This window comes from Natrix helvetica (genome assembly GCF_964273705.1).
Source record: "Natrix helvetica genome assembly, chromosome: 1".
NCBI lineage: Eukaryota > Metazoa > Chordata > Lepidosauria > Squamata > Natricidae > Natrix > Natrix helvetica.
The window spans coordinates 275,900,941-275,921,594 of NC_138548.1; the positions used below are offsets into that span (position 1 = coordinate 275,900,941).

Here is a 20,654-nt window from a genome sequence, read left to right on the forward strand (position 1 = left end):
CCTTCAAAGTTACGGTAGTGAAAAAAGGCAGTTGTTTACTTTTTTCACACTTAAGACTGTTGCAGCAGCCCCGTGGTCACTGATCCAAATTTGGATGCTTGGCAACTGGCATGTATTTATAATGGTTGCGGTGTCCTAGGTTCTTGTGATCATTTTTTACAACATTCTGACCAGCAAAGTCAATGGGGAAGTCAGATTCACTTAACAGCTGAGGCACTAATTTAACAACTGTAGTGATTCACTTAGCAACGGAGGCAAGAAATTTTGTACAATGGGACAATTTAACTGCCTTGCTTACCAAATGGAAATTTTGGGCTCAATTGTGGTCATGTTGAGGATTATCTGTATAAGGTGGAATTCACTGTAGAGCTCCTGAAACACTGTGGTTAGGGTGAAAAATAGAGCTACTGTATTAGGCTAACTTGTGATCATCTTCGGGCCAGACCTCCATCTGTCTGAAAACTTGACAAAAATTTAGGGCTGTAAATTATGGGAGTACCAGCCAAGTCATCCATATGAATATGAATGAAGTAGTCCAGGAATAAAACATCTGCAAAAGATTTAATAGATCAAGAATACTTTATATTTCATATTTTTGCTTATAATGCATTCTCCAAGACATAAGAAAATGTTTCTCTCTTTGGATATCTTTGTTGCATTTTATTTGGAAATGGTACTCAACATGATGGATACAAATTTAAAAACTAAAAAAATATAACATGCAGACAAGTTAAATTAATATCCACCTCAGCAAAAAGCCAGGTTCCATCTAAATTTTAAAAGATTGTGCAGCTAAATATTGTCTTTATCAATTAAACATAAAAAGGAGATAATTTGACATTCCTGGCAAGCAATAGTTGTCTGAGCAGTTGCCCCAAAGCGCTGTTGTTGTTCAGGGTGTGGCAGTGCCTGGGGGTCAGAAAGTTAAATGACTATATTTCTTTGATGAGTTCATCTTCAATAAACATTGGTTTTTATTTTGCTAAATTTGTTTTATTTTAATGTAGTATTAAAACACTTTCCTGTGGCATTTGTGAAACATACAGTCAAATAATTTAATTTAAAAAAATAATGAACTCACATTCTACTATCTTGTGTTATTTTCAAGTAAGTCCACTATGAAGACAGGACTAAATAGACTTTCTTTGAAAATGTTAAAGTTCAGGTAAGCTTTTCAAAAAGAAAGTTAATGGCAACCTGTCACCTGCTGCTTAGATGTTCCGTCTTTTTTCCCTTACGGACCGATTTTTGTGGTATTAGCATTTATCTGATGTGCAAAATGCAGGATATAAAAAGTCTACTGAAATTCAAAAATATTTCTACAGGGAGAAGAAATTGGAAAACCTGCAGCACTTTAAGAATTGAATGATATTGTTCAATTGGCCATGAAATGACAAGTCATATGACAGGAGCAGTGAATACAAAAGCAGGGGAAGGTCTTGAAATATGTTTAAACAAAACAATGCTGACTGCTTCAACACTATACAAAGATTTTGTGGCAAGCTCTATTAGTTTTTAAGAAAACCAACTTTTCTGCCATTGGACCAAATGCAACAAATCTGACATTTGATTGGTACTTCATTAAGTCTAACTAAAAACCTAACAGTTGACATCCATGACTGAACACCGCTGATAAATACTCTCAAGGGCAGGAGTGAAATAGCAAGGTACATTCCAAAAGCCTTTTCCACCTCCCTCTTATAGAAAGACCATGGTAGAGATTCAGGCCCTGCTTGCTACTGGACATAACTGGTGACTCTTGAATTAAAATATCTGATCAGCTATGGAAGCTACTGAGGATACACTGGGGATTTCATTTATCAGGGAATAAGCTTCAGTGTTTTTACTGCTATATTTAAAGTCATCGGCCATTTCCTCATCAGTGATTTATTGTATTAAGCAGCCATCACTATCACTGTTCTACAAGTACAGCAAAGGTTGTATGACGCTATAAAAAATAAATAAAAGTAAAGCCTTCTAGTTGGGCTCAAATTCTGGTGGCCTTATGGAGAGATCCATGCATTTTCTTTTTTTTTTTTGTAATAAAATTTTATTGGTTTTTCAAAATTTATAGGGAAAAGGGTAAATGGACAGGTATACAAATTTTGGCAGTTGCAAAGTGTGTGAGGCCCCCCTCCCTCCATACCCATAGCGTACATTTATATATAATGCATTAGTATATAATTGATTATAATCAGCATATTAGTTCTATTATTAAATTCAATCAAATTAAACATTACAATATAAAATCCAAATATAATTCCATTTTCACTTTCGGTCAATTTATAATAATATGATTTTCATATTTATTTCTGTGATCTGAGTCTTCTTGCTATTGCCCCATCTCCCTCCACTGGCAGAGCTCTGGCCCCTCCCGTGTCCTGCGTGTCCGTTGTAGTGTCTGGTGGTTTCTCTAGGAGTGTTTTATTTTTTTCCATAAAGGCCTGCGCCTCTATGGGTGAATTAATTCTGATTCTTGTCTCCTCCCAGAATATCAGCATACCTTCAGGCATCAACCATCTAAACCACACCCCTTTCTGGTATAATTTATTCGCTAATTGCGAATAATTTTTTCTTTTTTCTCTAATCTTCTTAGGGATCTGCTTCAGAATGGTTATCTCCATATCATGATATGTCAATGCTTGCCCCCTTTGTACACCCAGAATTTCATCTCTTGTGGTTTTTCTAAGGAATTTAATGTGAACCTCCCTGGGTAAATTGTGTGTTCTAGCATAAGCTGAGTTCACTCTATAAACCAGATCTATATCCCACCCCATCTGTTGTTTTTCTTTGTGTGTATAGTCAGCCAGAATGTTTGTCATGATGTCCCTTATATTTTCCCCATCTTCTTCTATAACATTTTGAAATCTAAGATAATAGGACATTCTCTCAAATTCTAATTTCATCTGTTGGATGTCAAGATCTTTGTTCCCTTTCTGCACGGCTTCCACCCCCCCCCTCACCTCCTCCACCCCCCCTTCCACAAGATTCAGTCTTTGTGAGTTCTTATATATTTGGGCTTGATTTTCTTTAATTTCATCTTTCATTTCCCTTAACTGTTTCTTGATTTCCTCCTGGCCCTGTAGAATTTGTTGAAGCATTTGTTGAAAGTCCATCTCTGTAGTCTTATGTTGCATCAGTTCTGTTATCTTTGACTGTGTGGCTGGACTGGATGTTGCGGATGTTGGAGCAGAAGTGGCAAAGCCAGGTTTTCCAGGAGGGGGTCTTTTAGATGCCATCCTTTATAACGTTAAAAGTTCAGTCCAAATATGAAGTAAGCAATTAGAAAAGAAGGGTAGCCAGGTGAATCCGGGAGCAGAATAACCAGGCAGAAGAGAATCTCTCCAATAAGTCTGGCAATAGATAGAAAATTTCCCCTAGAAGGTTAAAAAAATACCAATCCACAAGAGGTTCCTCTGGGAGACACGGAGACAAAGACCGGAAGCCTGAATTTTAAAGGTGGAGTCAGGTTTCAGAGTTCATAAAGACAACGGAAGTGTGCCATCTTGCCCTGCCAGTTTTGGGCACAGAGGCGTAACAAAGTTTTAGAAAGTTCCAAAAGTCCTCAAATCATTGTAATATGTAAAATTAAATTGAAAAGAAAATCATCTCAGCCTAAGTGAGGCTTCATTCGTTGGCTCTCCCCCCTCCTCCTTCCCCGGGGGCTGAGAGCAAAATTGTTTCTTGCCGCTTGTCCAAGGGGGGGGGGGAAACCCCCCTCCCTCCAGCCGCACCTCCAAAATGCTCCGAAAGTTGTTTTAAAGTTTTAAAAGCTGAATCAAATCTTCATGCAAAGTAAGGGATGAAGAGAGAGGCAACCTCACCGCACCGCAGCTGCTTCCTTCAATTGTAGCATTCTCCAGTCGGCTTGTAGCGAGGCGCGAGGCGTGGAAACGCGATGCGCCCTCCGAGCTTGCTCCCCGGTGCCTTGGGCGCGCGAGAGAGCCCCCGCCGGCTGCCGCCGCTGCAGGAGACCTCCGCGATGCCGCCCCTCCGGCAGGACCCCTCTGCGGGGTGTCCTGTGCCCCCCAAGGAGTGGGGAAGCCCACCGGGGAGCCGGAGCGGGCAAAGAGCTGCCCGTCGCCGCCGCCGCCGGAACCGGAACTCCTCCATGCATTTTCTTGAGAACAAGGTAGGAATGGTTGACTAAAAGAAAGTCAAGAGATTTTCAGCTTTTACTTTTTAGAAACACCTTATTTGCAAAAGAAGCAGAACCCACAATCTATGTTTTTGTCTAGGAAAACAGAACCTATAATTTATTAACATTACAGTTCTCATGACAACTATTGTTGTAGGTTAACAACTTTTATTTTGGTTTGTTTTACTAATATTATAAGCCAATCTAATCTCCAGCACTGGGGAATATCAACCTCCATATATCACATTTCTTTATTCGATGTGTTTCCTTTCCTTTTCTCAGCACAATAAAATAGTGGTCCCGACAACAGACACCCAATCATCCTTTCCTACATGGGGAACACCTCTGCAGAACCACCCCACAAGCCAAATTAAAAGAAACTGAATCCTCTTTACAGATGTTAGGAAAGAAATGGCCATCGTTCAGCCAGTTGTTCTGTCCTCCCCCTTTGTGAGATTAATAATAATAATAATAAGTTTGAATTTATTAGCCGCTCCCTTTCCAAGTAGGACTCGGGGCGGCGTACAATGGGGCATATAAAACATAGAGAATATACAAAAACACATAGGCATACATACAAAACATACATACGCATACACGGACACGGACTCGGAGGAGGTAACAATTTACACCATATAGATAGTTAAAAAACCAGGATTAAAATACCCCAATTGTAAGAACCCAATATACAATTAAAATTTAACGTTTAAAGTACAATTTAAAAACAGTTAGGAGGAATAAGAAAAATTACGATTGAGCCAGGCCAGATAATTGAAAGAGGTGGGTCTTCAACTGAACACGGAAGGAGCGGAGATCGGAAGTAATCCTGATGTCACGGGGGAGGTCATTCCACAGGGCTGGGCCCATCACAGAGAAGGCTCTGCTCCTGGGTGTCGCCCCCCGGCACTGTTTGGCGGACGGCACCCGGAGAAGTCCCTCTCTGTGTGAGCGAATTGGTCGTAGGGATGTGTGGGGCAGGATGCGATCCTGCATGTAACTAGGCCCTGTGCCATGAAGCGCTTTAAAGATCATAATCAAAACCTTGAAACGCACTCGGTAGACCACAGGAAGCCAGTGCAGCTCGCGCAGGAGAGGTGTTACAGGGGAGTATCTAGTCCTCCCCATAATCACCCGCGCGGCCGCATTCTGGACCAACTGTAGTCTCCGAGTGCATCTCAAGGGAAGCCCCATGTAGAGAGCATTGCAGTAATCCAGGCGAGACGTCACTAGCGCATGGGTGACTGTGCGTAGGGCATCCCGGTCCAATAAGGGGCGCAATTGGCGCATCAGGCGAACCTGATGGAACGCCCCCCTCGCCACAGCTGTCACATGGTCATCCATGGACAGCCGGGCATCTAGGAGGACGCCCAAATTGCGCACCTGTTCCATGGGGGCTAGTTGGACGCCCCCAATGGCCAGAGATGGAAGCACCTCATTGAACCGGGAGGCCGGAAGCCACAGCCACTCCGTCTTGGAAGGGTTGAGTTTTAGTCGGTTGCCATCCATCCAGACCCGTACGGCCTCCAGACACCGGGACATCATTTCGACGGCCTCATTGGGGTGGTTCGGGGTGGAAATGTATAGCTGAGTATCATCAGCATACAGATGATATCCCACCCCAAAACCACGGATGATCTCGCCCAGCGGTTTCATATATGTGTTGAACAGGAGAGGCGAGAGCACCGATCCCTGTGGCACTCCACATGTGAGTGACCTCCGGGTCGAACTCTGCTCCCCTGCCAACACACGTTGCGTCCGATCAGAGAGGTAGGAGCCAAACCACCGTAAAACGGTGCCCCTGACTCCCAACCCCTCTAGCCGGTGCAACAGGATACCATGGTCGATGGTATCGAACGCCGCCGAGAGATCTAATAGGACCAGGATAGAGGAACAACCCCTATCTCTGGCCCTCCAGAGATCATCCACCAATGCGACCAAGGCCGTCTCCGTGCTGTGCCCGGGTCGGAAGCCGGACTGGCACGGGTCTAGATAATCATTTTCCTCCAGGTGACGAGGGAACTGCTGTACCACCACACTCTCTACAACCTTCGCTAAAAAAGGAAGGTTGGAGACTGGACGATAATTGACTAGGTCCATTGGGTCCAGGGAAGGCTTCTTGAGCAAGGGCCTCACCACCGCCTCTTTCAAGGCGGCCGGTAGAGACCCCTCACCCAACGAGGCGTTCACCAGGCCCAGGAGCCAGTCGCGCGTAACCTCCCAGGATGCCAGTACAAGCCAGGAGGGACACGGGTCCAATAAACATGTGGTGGGTCGCAGACGTCCACGCAACCTGTCCAAATCCTCGATGGCAACCGAGTCAAACTCCTCCCAAAACGGTCCCTCAAGACTCGCCACGGGCGTCTCTACTGGACCACTGAAAGGGGCCCATCCCGTCCGGATTTGAGCGACTTTGTCCTGTAGATATTTCCCAAACTCCTCTGCTCTGCCCTGAAGTGGGGCTTCCCGTGGTCTCTCAGACAAGAGGGAACGAGTCACCCGAAACAGGGCAGCAGGGCGGTTATCTGCAGACGCAATAAGAGCGGCACAATGTTGACGTTTGGCCGCTCTTAATGCCACAAGGTACGTCTTCAAATATGCTCGTACCTGTGCTCGGTCAAATTCGGAACGGGAGGATCTCCAACGACTCTCTAGGCGTCTCTTGTGGCGTTTCATCACCCTTAGCTCCTCGGTAAACCAAGGTGCCAGGGTGGTTCGTCGCCGCAGGAGAGGCCGCAAAGGCGCCACCCGGTCTAGGGCCCCGGCAGTAGCACTATTCCATGCGTCTACCAGGTCCTCCACCCGGGGGCGGGTCAGGTCCACAGGAGGTGGCCCAAGTTCCGTCTGGAACCTATCTGGTTCCATCAGGCGCTTGGGGCGGAACCATCTAATACCTTCCAGTTCCGCCTCCTCGCGGCGGGGGGTAGCACCAGGGAAGTCCAGCCGGAGAAGTGAGTGATCCGACCATGACAGGGGAATAATGTCTAGGACCCCTATTCCCAGATCACTCGTCCACTGGCCAGAGACAAAAACAAGATTTTCAGCTGTTTGAAAAAACAAGCAACAAGGAGACTCAGAATGGGAACTTATCCCAAAGGTGCTTTTCCAAGAGGCAACTGGTCTTTTTTTGTTTTTTGTTTTTCTTTGAAGACGTTTGGCTTCTCATCCAAGAAGCTTCTTCAGCTCTGAATGAATGAAGTTTCCTGGATGAGAAACAAAACGTCTTCAAAGAAAAAGAAAAAAAAAGTCCAGTTGCCTCTTGAAAAAGCACCTTTGGGACAACCATGACCTTGGATGACTGAGAATCTCCATACAGACAATGGGAACTTATCTACGCGCCCGTAAAAGAAGACAGGACGGCAAAACACAATCTGGATGCCTCCTAACTTTCCGGGAAGGGACAAATCGATGAGGCCGGAAAGGAGCACAGATGCTCGGAGGTAGAACCCCGAACGCCTGGAGAATCTTCAGATCCTTCAACAAGAAACAGAGGACCAGAAGTGCTGCAAGCCGCTCTAAGCCGCAAGGAAGGCGCCACGACGAAAGATGCAAAGGCTCCTCTTGCGCGGGTCCGGGGAGGAGGAGCAATGGAAGTCGCCGGGGGCGGTGACAGTCGAGGAGCGCTGCGAGCTCAGCGTGTTTTTTTTTAACATGTGACTGGATGAGGTCATAAGAAGGCGGACCCAGTGGGAGCGAGTGGCCGCCGAGGAGAGGTGAGTGGCAAGGCAGGTTGCTCGGATCGGGGCCCCCGGGAGTTGCTTTCCGCGCGCCTTGTATTCGCGGCCCGGAAAAGCGGCGTTTCTGCGGAGGCGCAGGAGGACTTGTTTTAAACCCGAGGGGTGGCTGCGCCTCTTGCCCCCAGAGCCCCTTTCCAGAGCGCGCTTGACAAACTTCCTTCCTCCTTTGCTCCGCTTCTACTTTCCTCTCTTCGTGAAGCCTCGTGACTTCTTTCCCCAATGGTCCCGTTCGGCCTCCTTCCCTTTAACAATCTCTATGGCTCCAATATTATCAGGAGGAATCCAGGAGGACTTTTTCAGACCAACCTATTTTACTAAAAGGTCTAAAGCTTTCCTGAACCCACAACTTGCTTCAGGGCTACCAGACTCCTTCTTGATGTTCAGGCGAACTCTGAAGAGCTCAACAAATACAAATGGGTGGTTAACACATAACAGCTTTCCATTGATAAAATGCTGACAATCAGCGACCTACAGAATAGAATAGAACGGAATGCAAAAAGGAATAGGAGTAAAAATTTAATTGTCACTTTGAATGTACACTAATTGGCATACATTACAATGAAATTTTGCATACAGCTCTCAAAGGGTCACCACCTCTGATATACACTACATAACCATGGCTAAATAAATAAATACAAAATTATGCATATACCCACATCAATGACACAGAAAAACAACTGTGTAGTTCAGATGTATAAATAAGAAAAACAACTGTGTAGTTCAGATGTCTCTCCTCTCTCTTTCATCATTGCTCAATTTAAAATCCTACCTCAGTTTACCTGTACATACTTCTGATCACAAAAACGTATTAATATGTTCCAGTTTCAGTCTAAAGTGCTGCCAGATTTCTGGATACCATAGCACCGTTTATGCTTGGTATTTTTGGATACCATAGCACTCTTACAATGTCAGCAACTTTTACAGTCAACTTAACCAGACTCATTGTATAAAAGACTTTGCTGCTTTTCTAACCCATTCATTTATGAATGGAAGTGTGGTATTTAACGAATGCTGATGGTAGCTGTAAGGTCTGCATTTGCAGCAAAAGTCACAGAAGTATGGATGATATTGCTAAAAACCAATGGATTTTTATGGCTCCAGTGCCCAAGGAGCACTGTCACTTAACAGCTGTGGCACAAAAGTCAGAAAATGGGGCAAACCTCACTTAACAAATATTTCACTTATCAACAGAAATTTTGGGCTCAATCGTGGTCATAAATAGAGGACTACCTGTAATGTTTATATCTACATAAATAGCCAATCCTGCCTTCACATGTTGTTTAGCTTATAAGTGAAATGTATAATCCGAACATTCTTCCAAAATTGCAGGTTACAATGAAGCTTATAATTCTAGAAAATTACAATGAGGCCAGTGAATGGGCTGCAAAGTACATTAGGAATAGAATAATCCAGTTTAATCCAGGACCAAATAAATATTTCACTCTTGGACTTCCCACTGGTAAGTTACAAACGTCAGTTCGTAGGAGGTGAGCTATGGAGTCATAATTTACTCTGGTCTAATTCAGATAAAAGACTGTCTTCGTGGTGTTATGATCAAGCTGTCATTCTTTACACAGGATGTTTGTCATAAATGATTATTAGGTGACTAATATTTTGGAAGGCAGTTTGTTTTCTCAAATTTAGAAGAAAAAACTTTACATGGAAATAATTATCAAGAGCTTGCAATTTTGTTTGAACACGTGGACATTTAATTGGGATACACATTCAGCAGACTTTTATACACTTTACTTCTAGACTACACATATCTGTCATGAACATTCTCACAATTTAATGCCTGTAGCAAGTCTGGCTAGATACTTTGCTAATGGGCTGAGCAGACTTTACATATTTTTTGACACTAAAGTTTGATAGATCACTAAAATAGTAAAAAATAAAACGTCCAGCCTCTGTATTAATAGTCCATACAATTTTCATCGTACTAACAATGCTTGCATTGCTATAATGGTAGATGGAATTAGATGCCTTTTTAATTTAATTTTTAATGCACTATTCCCAACAAAGCTCCACTGTTCCTGTGACATGTTCACTTTTTTCTCCAGTTGGAATGAAATATATTCTTTTGCGAAATGCATGTGCCTATCTTTTCCAACAAAGACATTATATTGTGAGGCCTATTTTAAGTTTTCCTTTCATTTTTTTTAATGTGCAGTCATGTCTGATTTACAGTGATTGACTGACCAAGCTCTGTAGTTTTCTTGGCAAGATTTTTCAAAAATGGTTTGTCATTGCCTCTTTCCTAGGGCTTAGAGAAAGTGACTGGCCCAAGGTCACCCAGCTGACATTGTGCTAAGGCAGGACTAGAACTCACTCCCACTTTCTAACCTGATGTTTTAACTACTGTACCAAACATCTTCCATAAAATCTAATAATTTAATTCTGGACATTAACTGCTGTTTCATTTTATTGGTTGTTGTTGAAGGGAACGAGGGTCCCTGTGCTGATGTTTACTGTCAGATGAATAAGGTTTATTGTAACTAAGAAACAGGATGAGATTGTTTTTTTCTCTGGCCTCTATTTCTGGATCACTGCGTCCTTTGCCACTAAAATAACTACCTGTTATTTTAATCTTTTCTCCTGTGTTGCAGTATTGAATCATACCTGTCTTTCTATTTGGCCATTTATCGTTTGCATAGTAAAGAACTCATTAGGTAGGAACACTGATCCCAAATTCCTGTCTACTACATCATTCCATAGAAGATATAAAAAGAATTATATTCATTTCATGATGAATAAATGCATTCATCAGCAATCCTCTGAAGAATGCTTCACCATTAGCAACAAAGAAAGGGTCGCTGGCAGTGAATGCCGTTGCAGTTTTGAAGATCTTGATGAAGCTGTTGCTGAGCTGAAGAGCATGTGTGAGCCATTGTTTCTGTAGTCCATAAACCATTGCAGTTGTCAGTTAAATAAATGCCTTCTGTGTAGTACAAACTTTGTTTTCATGGATGGTGTATTGCTTTCATTGCTTTCTAGGAAGTACCCCGTTAGGATGTTACAAAAAACTGATCGAATATTGTAAGAATGGAGATCTCTCTTTCAAATATGTGAAAACCTTCAATATGGATGAATATGTAGGTGAGCCACCTTCACATTCAAAACTGTAGAGAGGTGTCATCTTTTATATTTTTTTGTCAGTACATTTTCTTTATTACATACAGGTAAAGACAAACCTATTTCTGCATTGTAGTTTGGTGAGTCAAAACCTGAGTTGTGAACTATAACTCATATATCATCTTTTAGCAGTAACCCATCTGAGCAGAAGTAAACCATTCTCTTGGTATTGTGGCCCACCAGCAGAGCTGGCAGCAGAGAGACAGTGAAGAGGTTGGGCGAATCCTGGAGGCTGGGGAAGGCTTGAACAAGGGCTCTGCGCAACTCCCCTCTCCAGCTGGGCAGAGCTGCATGTACTAACCTAGGGGGGTATCCCTAATGTGCCAAGCCACAGGAGCTGGAGGGCAGGCAGAGCGCCACGTGGCTTAGAGCCTTAGGGATAACCCCCTAGGTCAGTACATGCAGCCCTGCCCGGCTGGAGAGGGGGTTTGCTGGGCGGCTGCTTGTGAGCGTGGTCACCTCATGGCTGCTTTGCCCCTGAGGCTGTGCCTGGCTCTTCGGGAGCCCACTTGCAAGGGAGTAGCCACCTGGTTACTCCCCTCTCTGGCCAGGCAGAACGCCACTCCCCAACCTAGCGGTATCCTGAAGGCAGCAAGTAACGAATGCCTTTCCCCCCCCCCAGCTCCCACGGCTTGGCGCCTTCGGGATACCGCTAGGTCGGTGAGTGGAGGGGGGGTTGTCCAGGGGGCTTATTTTCAGGGATGGTCTTATATTTTTTCCCACACGAAAAATGTGGCAAGGCATTAGTTTCAGGACAGGTCGTATTTTTGGGGAAACACGGTAGTTCTGGGTGCACAGCTCCAGCTAGCAGCTGCTCTGTAAGAGTTCAGCAAGCTATCTTTCCCAGCTTGCTACCAAATCATTTTTAACTGGAATTGCCAGTGGCCAAACCTAAAACCTTCTGCATATGGAACAGGTAGTTTTCTACTGTTATCGGTGTTGTAGGCTGTCCTTTCAATATTACGGATAGAAAGATAAGACATAAATAAATGAACTAAAAGCAATCACATGCTAACACACTATCCTCACAGGTCTTCCAAGGGAACATCCAGAGAGTTACCATTCCTTCATGTGGAATAACTTCTTCAAGCATATTGACATCTCTCCTGAAAACACTCATATTCTGGATGGGAATGCAGCCGACTTGCAGGCAGAGTGTGGTGCCTTTGAGGACAAAATAAAAGCAGCTGGAGGAATAGAACTCTTTGTTGGGGGTGAGTTTTTAAAGGTATTGGAAGCAGGAGCGAAGTTATAGAGGGGAGGATTCATCACAGCTTTCAGACTACTTCAAAACACCCAATTTTCAAGAGAGATATTTTTGATGCTGCAAATCAGGCTAAAATATCAAGTGATATACATCAAGGTGATACAAAACAAGACTTTGTGAACAGACTTGTGGTCATCTTTCAAGCTAAATTAATCTCTAATGTTTCTCAAAATTACACTCAGGAAAACAAGAATAATAATGATAGATAGAACTGGATTGTTTTAAAAATTGAACAAATAAATGGTCTTTTTTCAAAGGATGATGCAGGTACAAATAGATAAGGCCCTAATACCGATACCATTTGTGGGAGGGCTTGTTACAGAAATAGTTGTAGTGACTGAGGTGTTATGCTGGAATCAGGGAGATCTATCTGAAAATTCATCTTTGATCTTGGAGGTTCACTGGTTGACTCTCACCACAATCTGCTTCTCGGGGTTTTGAGCAAAAATAAAGGGGGGGGGGTACTTTCCCTACTCCAGAATAAAAGGCAAGATGTAAAATTAATGAGATGTTATGTGACATCAGGGAAGATGAACATTTTTTATTGGCCATGAGACTAAACTTTAATGAGGCAGCAAATTGAAATATTGCATGTGGGTATAAAAGTCCTTTTGTGAGTCATTTTGTGGGTGGGTTGAATATCTGGAAAGGTTCTGTGATTATCAGCTTAACCCTGAATTTGGAAATCCATTTGTCTGGGGAGGGGCATTTATTGATAAACTATAAGCTTAGCTTCATAGTGCTAAAGCAGTCAGAGTTAACATTGATCTGCATCGTTAGTTCTAGTCCTCTTTCCAGAAATGTTGCTAATTCCTGTAAGAGAATGTTCTCGTTTCAGATGTTTGGCAGTATGTAAACGTTTCGACAATTACTGTCTGTATTATGGCCAAAAGAAACATTCACAACCATCTGTTTAAATGATGCACTTATTCTTCTGAAATACTTAATCCTAAATCATATTTACTGTTTAGCAGCTATCAATCAATTGTAATAATAATTTCAATTATTTCCCCTACAGGTATTGGTCCAGATGGTCATATAGCCTTCAATGAACCAGGGTCAAGCTTGGTATCTAGAACTAGAGTGAAGACATTAGCTATGGACACAATACTGGCTAATGCTAGATTCTTTGAAGGTGACCTTTCCAAAGTGCCTACAATGGCTCTCACAGTTGGAGTGGGTACAGTCATGGATGCCAAAGAGGTTAGAAGCATAATAAATACTTCCAGATAAGAGATAGAGGGGGATATGGAACAAGAAGTTTGTCCGAAAAGAAGAATTTTAGGTTGCTCAGTATTATAGAATACTGGACTTGGAAGACATCATGGTGGCCATGAAGTCCAATTCCTTTTCAGAACAGGAATCAAAATTAAACTATCCCCTATAATTTACTGTGCAGCCTTACTTGAGTAAATCCAGCAAAATGGACTTCATTTCAGTAATATGCTGTAATTCGTCTGTAATATAAAATTGCTATTACTGGGAAGTTTTTTTTACATTTTCAACCACAACCTATCTTCCTAAAACCAGAATCCTTAATTCTCTTCTTTTTTTGCATTCCTGGAAAATTGAGAATCTTTTATCTTCCATGTTATATCCTCCCAAGTATTTGAAGAATGCTATTATATGTCCCCATTGGCCATCTTCTCAAGGTCTGCATTTCCTTTTTTTATCTTTCTACATAGGACTTTCTAATCTCCTGATAATCCTCACTGCTCTTTAAATCTGTTGCAGTTTGTTGGAATGTGGGTTGGTGCTTAAATTGGAGGTGTATTTATTTCAAAACAAATCCATGTCTTGTACTATTTAGTTATAGATCATGTGGTGTGTTAAAGAGATGACCAACATCTACACATGCATGTTAACATTGAGCATGATGGACAATTTAGAGAGGGAAGTTCCTTTGGGCCTCTTTTCTCTGATATTTGTAGTGGAGTATACAAACTGACCATATGCCAAGTGATGACTGTAAATGAAATGCTTTTCTGATATTTCCAAACTTATGCCTTGTTTGTTTTATTGGAAGTTTGGTTTTCTGTTGCATAATAAATAAGTTAAGTCTATGGAAGATAACAAACTTACCAAACATAATAATACTTGACTAGAACTCAAAGCCTCTGAATGGAATTTTACAGTTTTACAAAATTCCAAATAAAAAGCTAAGTATATACTGTAAAATATTAATTCATGATAGTATTATGAAGCTATTGTATGTAGTCAGTTAATACTCTGACACCATTTTTGGAACCTTGGAAATAAAGCAGGGATTTTGCAGACCTCTTAGTCTTCTGAAATCATTGCTTATAGCTCAGTGCATTATCAGTTGTGATAGGTAAAAGGTAAGAGAATTGATACCGTGTTTCCCCGAAAATAAGGCAGGGTCTTATTTTCTTTTGACCCACAAAATATGGCTTTGGCCTTATTATCAGGGGAGGGCTTATTTTTTTGGGATTGCCGGGTGGCTGCTGTCTTGCAAGTGGCTCCCAAAGAACCGGGCACAGCCTCAAGGGCGAATGGCTGTGTTGCACTGTCGTAGCAGCTCAACACAGCAGCCATGAAGTGACCACGCTCACGAGCAGCCACCCAGCAAACTCCTGTTCCAGCCGGGCACCGCACCATTCACTGTATGCTCTGGGAGTATGCTCTGCCATCAGCCGGCCCACAACCATAGAGTGTACTCCCAGAGAGGCCACTGCCCAAAGACTCAGCAGCCTACTTCCATGGTTTGGAAGCCACAGAAAAAGCCATGCTGGAATGGTGGTAACGGTGGTAGGCAGAGACAGCGGTAGTGCCCTGGCTCTGCAGGGAGAGCTGAGCCAAGGCATTGTGAGGCTCGGAGGCATGCAAGCGGGGACCGAAACAGCCACTCGAGCAAACCCCCCTCCAGTCATGCAGAGCACCATTCACTTGCTTTCCGAAGGTGCCAAGCTGCGGGAGCTGGGCGGCGGCAAACAGGCGCTCATGCTGCTTAGCAATACACCTAGGTCAGTGACTGGTGCTGTGCCCGGCTGGAAAGGAGATTTGCCAGGTGGCTGCTCATGAGCATGGTCACTTTGTGGCTGCTGTGTTGCGCTGCTGCAACAGCGCAACACAGCCATTCGCCCATGAGGCTGTGCCCGGCTCTTTGGGAGCCCACTCACAAGAGAGCAGCTGCCTGGCAACCCCCCTCTCCAGCTGGGCACAGCACCACTCACTGACCTAGGGGTATCCCGAAGGCGCCAAGCAACATGAGTGCCTTTGCCCCCCCCCCCCAGTTCCAGTAGCTTGGCACCTTCGGGATACTGCTAGGTCAGTGAGTGGCGCTCTGGCTGGAGGGGGGGTTGTCCAGGGGGCTTATTTTCAGGGGAGGGCTTATAGTTTTGCCCGCCCGAAAAATGTGGCATGGCCTTATTTTCAGGACATGTCATATTTTTGGAGAAACACAGTACTTATCCTGATTTTTTTCTACATGCCATCCATTTTTACTGAACTGATCAGCTATTAGTTTGGTAAGTCTGCTAGGCAGATAAATTCACCAGCTTCTAGTTCACCAATGTTTATTACCGTGTTTCCCGAAAATAAGACAGGGTCTTATTTTCTTTTGACCCCTGAAATAAGCGCTTGGTCTTATTTTCAGGGAGGTCTTACTATTTTTGAGGTGCAGAAGGCGATGAGCGTGGTCACCTCATGGCTGCTGCTGTGTTGCAGCAGGAAGGGCTTATTTTCAGGAAGGGCTTATTTTCGGGGGAGAGCTTATTTTAGCACATGAGCTCAAAAGCCTGATTGGGGCTTATTATCCATGGAGGTCTTATTTTCAGGAAAACAGGGTAGTCCATCTGTTCTTGCATAGTAACACAAAACTCTTGGAGAAATGTCTTTCTGCTTAAAGGACACGGTATCTGTACAGTTCATAAATTAGCTCTTACTTGAACTACAGATTATAAACTGATATAATTAAAAGCAAGCTGTCCTTTTACAAGCTTGCTATAAAACATGGAGCTGTCTTTGTTTTTGATCTTATTTTTCCTCCCCGATTTTTTGTAAAATAGAATTCTATATAGCTCTAATGGTTACTTCTCCGTTTTATTTTCTTGGAAAAAGTTCTCATATGTTGGTAAAACTTACTTCTTGCAGGTATTTGTGGCCTATACCATCTAGTTCTTCTTTTTTCCAACTTGAAATACATGCATAACAGTAGTTGAGGATAGCAAGGACCATTTAGTATTTATGATGCTTTTCCTTAAAAGCCTAATTGTGTTTCCTGTATGTCCTGTCATTCAGGTTATGATTCTGATCACAGGAGCCCATAAAGCATTTGCATTATACAAAGCAATTGAAGAAGGGGTGAACCATATGTGGACTGTTTCTGCGTTTCAGCAACATCCCCGAACCATCTTTATATGCGATGATGATGCTACTCTGGAGCTTAAAGTAAAAACTGTGAAGTATTTTCAAGGTAGATTGTTGTCCAAATCAGCAAATCAGTCTATGAATGTCTAGAATATAAGCAGGGATTAACACACAAGTAATGTTTGGCAATTCACCTTTACAAATCATGTTGCAAAAATCCTCCATGAAGCTGGTACCTCTTTTGGCCGCAGTTAAAATGTACCAGGCTGCAAATACAATTTGGGACTGTCATGCGTTAACTATAAGGAGTACCTTGGGAGATTTTAACTTGTAACACAAACTTGTCTTATTGGTTTCTCCACTATTTCTTAGCATTTTCGTATTGAAAAGCTTCCCACAAGACTGTAGGTACTTTTGGCTCATTTAGATTAACACTTTTAGTATTGCCCTTTCATCTTACCCTTTTTGAAAATCAGATTATTTTCTCAACCTGCTGATTTTTGCCATTTTAAGTGAAATGTTTGTATCTTTTACCCAACCATACCCAACAAGCATGTCTTCTCCTTAAATTTCCTTGAGCCAGGATCCAGTTGAAGGGAAGCTTTAAATAGATAAAGGAATGTGTAAAAACAGCACCAAGAACCTAAGTCATGTATAAATGCATAAAAAAGGAACAAAGGGCTATTTGCCACCTCTCTAGTATTATGGTGTACAACAAGTAGAGATGTTAGTGAAAGTTCCACTGAACCACCACAATCATCCTCTTGGGGTTCACCAACAATGAACAATTAAATATCTGCAGGAAGTTACAAACAGGTATGATGGTACCAGCTTTCTAAATGTATTGCTGGCTTCACATATCATGTTAAAGCACTGCTTTTCTTAGCCAGCACGTTAACAGTCATCTTTACTGTTAATGAAGGAGCTTGCAGGTAGCTGCTTATAAAATAGTCTCTTCCATCAAGATCAGCCTCAGAACGAAAGTTCAAAACACTGTTGTTTTCAAGTTTCACTTCACTTCATTCTATTAGCAATGGAAGGTGTGTGTGTGTGTGTGTGTGTGTGTGTGTGTGTGTGTATTGTTATACGCTTTGGAGTATTAAACAATGGGTGTGAGGCATGACATGGAGATTCTCCCATCTTAATGACTCTGTATATTTTGATTATTTTAGATTTGTATCTTGCTTTTTTATTCCTCAAATAGGAACCTTCATAAGGGAGTCTGGGAGATACCAGGAGATCTAAAAGTAATCCAGTAATCATGACTGAGGGAGTTGTTGAACTTGAGCCAATTCAGTCCTAGTTGCATATCTTATCCATTCCTCCACATTGGTGCTTTATCTTAGAATATAAGGATTGCATTTTCCTGTTCTAGATACAACATTCAAAAATATTAAGAGGAAGAGAACTAAAAACAGAGGTTGTTGGAATGATGCCAGCCTGCATCCAGAAAGAAAACAGTCATCCTTTCGTGTCAAACAGAATCAGCATAAAGCAAAGGCAGATGAAAAAAAGCTATTTAAAAAAAAAAATTAAAGAGTTAGAACATTGGGGAAATGGAGAAATTGCTGTGCCTGACCTGGCTGCATTCTCTCTCCAGGGTGCCAAACCGAGTTTGGCTTTTACTAATTTAGTGTGAAAATAAAAGCAATAAACAAAGAAGTAAAAAAAATGCATATTTACAGAGACGTACCCATATCTCTGAATTGAGGCTATATCTTAAAAATATACAGGGAAAAAGCTTAATTTCTTTTTTGTGGGGGGGCGCTCTGTGCTTCAACCCAGTATTTCTTGTATCTTTGTACAAGCTCCATGACTGTATGTACTCCACGTTGTATGCATATCAAATATATCAACATATTTTTTTTCTAATCTCGACACTTTTTCATGAGGAATTTTTGATGCTTGATAAATCTTGAAGCCTGTGGACTCTGCAATAGATAGTGTGTGCTGCTTTGTGGTCTTCTGAATTGGTTTTATATTTACAAGGTTAATATTCTAACTTTTAAGATGATTTTATATTGGGAGGGGGAGTTGTTTAGCAAAGTTTTATTTTTCTGTATCTCGTTAGATTGTCCTAAATCTGATATTTCTAATCACATGTCTGTTTTCTATAATTGGTGCTTGCTATAGCAATACTTACATTATTTCATTTTTATATACCAGAAATACAGCCAGCTGTGAGAATCCCTTCTCCCAGTGTACACACTTTCATATACGCACAAAGTTAAGGGTAGGATACAATACAATACAATACAATAGTAGAGTTGGAAGGGACCTTGGAGGTCTTCTAGTCCAACCCCCTGCCTAGGCAGGAAACCCTATACCGTTTCAGACAAATAGCTATCCAACATCTTCTTAAAGACTTCCAGTGTTGGGGCATTCACAACTTCTGGAGGCAAGCTGTTCCACTGATTAATTGTTCTCACTGTCAGGAAATTTCTCCTCAGTTCTAAGTTGCTTCTCTCCTTGATTAGTTTCCACCCATTGCTTCTTGTTCTACCCTCAGGTGCTTTGGAGAATAGTTTGACTCCCTCTTCTTTGTGGCAACCTCTGAGATATTGGAATAATGCTATCATGTCTCCCCTAGTCCTTCTTTCTCTTAAGCTAAACATACCCAGTTCCTGCAACCGTTCTTCATATGTTTTAGTCTCCAGTCCCCTAATCATCTTTGTTGCTCTTCTCTGCACTCTTTCTAGAGTCTCCACATCTTTTTTACATCGTGGCGACCAGAACTGAATGCAGTATTCCAAGTGTGGCCATACCAAGGCATTATAAAGTGGTATTAACACTTCACGTGATCTTGATTCTATCCCTCTGTTGATGCAGCCTAGAACTGTGTTGGCTTTTTTGGCAGCTGCTGCACACTGCTGGCTCATATTTAAATGGTTGTCCACTAGGACTCCAAGATCCCTTTCACAGTTACTACTACTGAGTAAGGTACCACCTATACTGTACCTGTGCATTCCATTTTTGTTGCCTAAATGTAGAACCTTACTCTTTTCACCATTGAATTTCATTTTATTAGATAGTGCATTTTATTAGATAGTGCCATTTTATTAGATAGATAGGATACCAGGTTAAACATCTGCTTGGAAGACAGGTGGTGGTAGGAGGTACTATAAAACTGCTATTGATACCAAATACATTAGGCAAGGCAGTATAGGGACCCAGAGGGTTTGGGGAGAAAGGTTTGAAGTCTCCAGCTCACTACCCCACAGATTCAAATATACTTGGTACAACTGTAAGTTATTACTTGATGAAATATGACATTTACATAAGAATTGAACTATTTTTGTTTCCTTTAACCAGGGTTGATGCTTGTTCACAACAAACTAGTGGAACCGCTCTACAGCATGAAAGAAGTTAGAGCAGAAAGTCAATCTGAAAAAGCCTACAGTGACTAGCCTCTCTGAGCAACCGGCTAGATCTTTCTGGCACCATTGCAAGAAGGTGGTGGAGAGCAGTCTTTCAATATACAACATACATTATTGGACTCAAAGCATGTTTTTTTCCACCAGGTGCAAGAGTAGGAGTGGATGCAACTGCATCAAGCAATGTCAAGTAACTCAGGACTAATTACACATCAGTTTCCTACTATTTTAAGAACATAGACCGAATGAGGTAATGGCAACCTCATTTTCTTTTTTAAAAAAAAATGGTTTAAAGAGTTTCTGGGATGGGGATGTTAACATTAGAATCGTAATTGTGTAGAAAGAAATCTGTAGAAAGAAATATGGACTTTTCATTACTTTTTGCATATTAAACATATAAATGTTTATGAACAATTTGGGGTATATTTGTTTTGTTAAGAATTGGAAATAAGAGTTGGATTTCATGAAAACGCAGCCTTTTGAGAAAACGGGGGGACGACAAATGAAAAGCACTCTTTCAGACCATCTACTGGACATCAGCTCTTAATGCAGAAATATCAGACTTTTCTAAAGAGGTACAATTATGTAATGTGGGGAAGCATCAACTCTTGGCTCTTCTTCATTATTATCCAAGTCATCTTTTCCCAATCTGATTGACGTTTGCTAGGAATTCTGTGAAT

General features: G+C 42.1%; 1 protein-coding gene across 1 annotated transcript; it reads left to right on the top strand.

Moving 5' to 3' along the window:
• The first annotated feature begins 7,692 nt into the window (after nt 1-7,692).
• Nucleotides 7,693-20,395, top strand: GNPDA1 (glucosamine-6-phosphate deaminase 1). The gene is made up of 7 exons (XM_081937220.1): nt 7,693-7,848; nt 9,202-9,331; nt 10,867-10,968; nt 12,036-12,218; nt 13,290-13,474; nt 16,532-16,706; nt 19,913-20,395. The coding sequence occupies exons 2-7, from the start codon at nt 9,208-9,210 to the stop codon at nt 20,005-20,007; spliced, it is 864 nt and encodes a 287-aa protein (XP_081793346.1). The 5' UTR covers nt 7,693-7,848; nt 9,202-9,207; the 3' UTR covers nt 20,008-20,395.
• The last annotated feature ends 259 nt before the right edge of the window (nt 20,396-20,654 follow it).

Excerpts from the sequence above, each read along its gene's own strand:
- GNPDA1 (XM_081937220.1), top strand. The coding sequence starts at position 9,208 with ATGAAGCTTATAATTCTAGAAAATTACAATGAGGCCAGTGAATGGGCT. Across the intron at positions 9,332-10,866 it reads CACTCTTGGACTTCCCACTG|GAAGTACCCCGTTAGGATGT; the intron begins GTAAGTTACAAA and ends ATTGCTTTCTAG. Across the intron at positions 12,219-13,289 it reads AATAGAACTCTTTGTTGGGG|GTATTGGTCCAGATGGTCAT; the intron begins GTGAGTTTTTAA and ends TTTCCCCTACAG.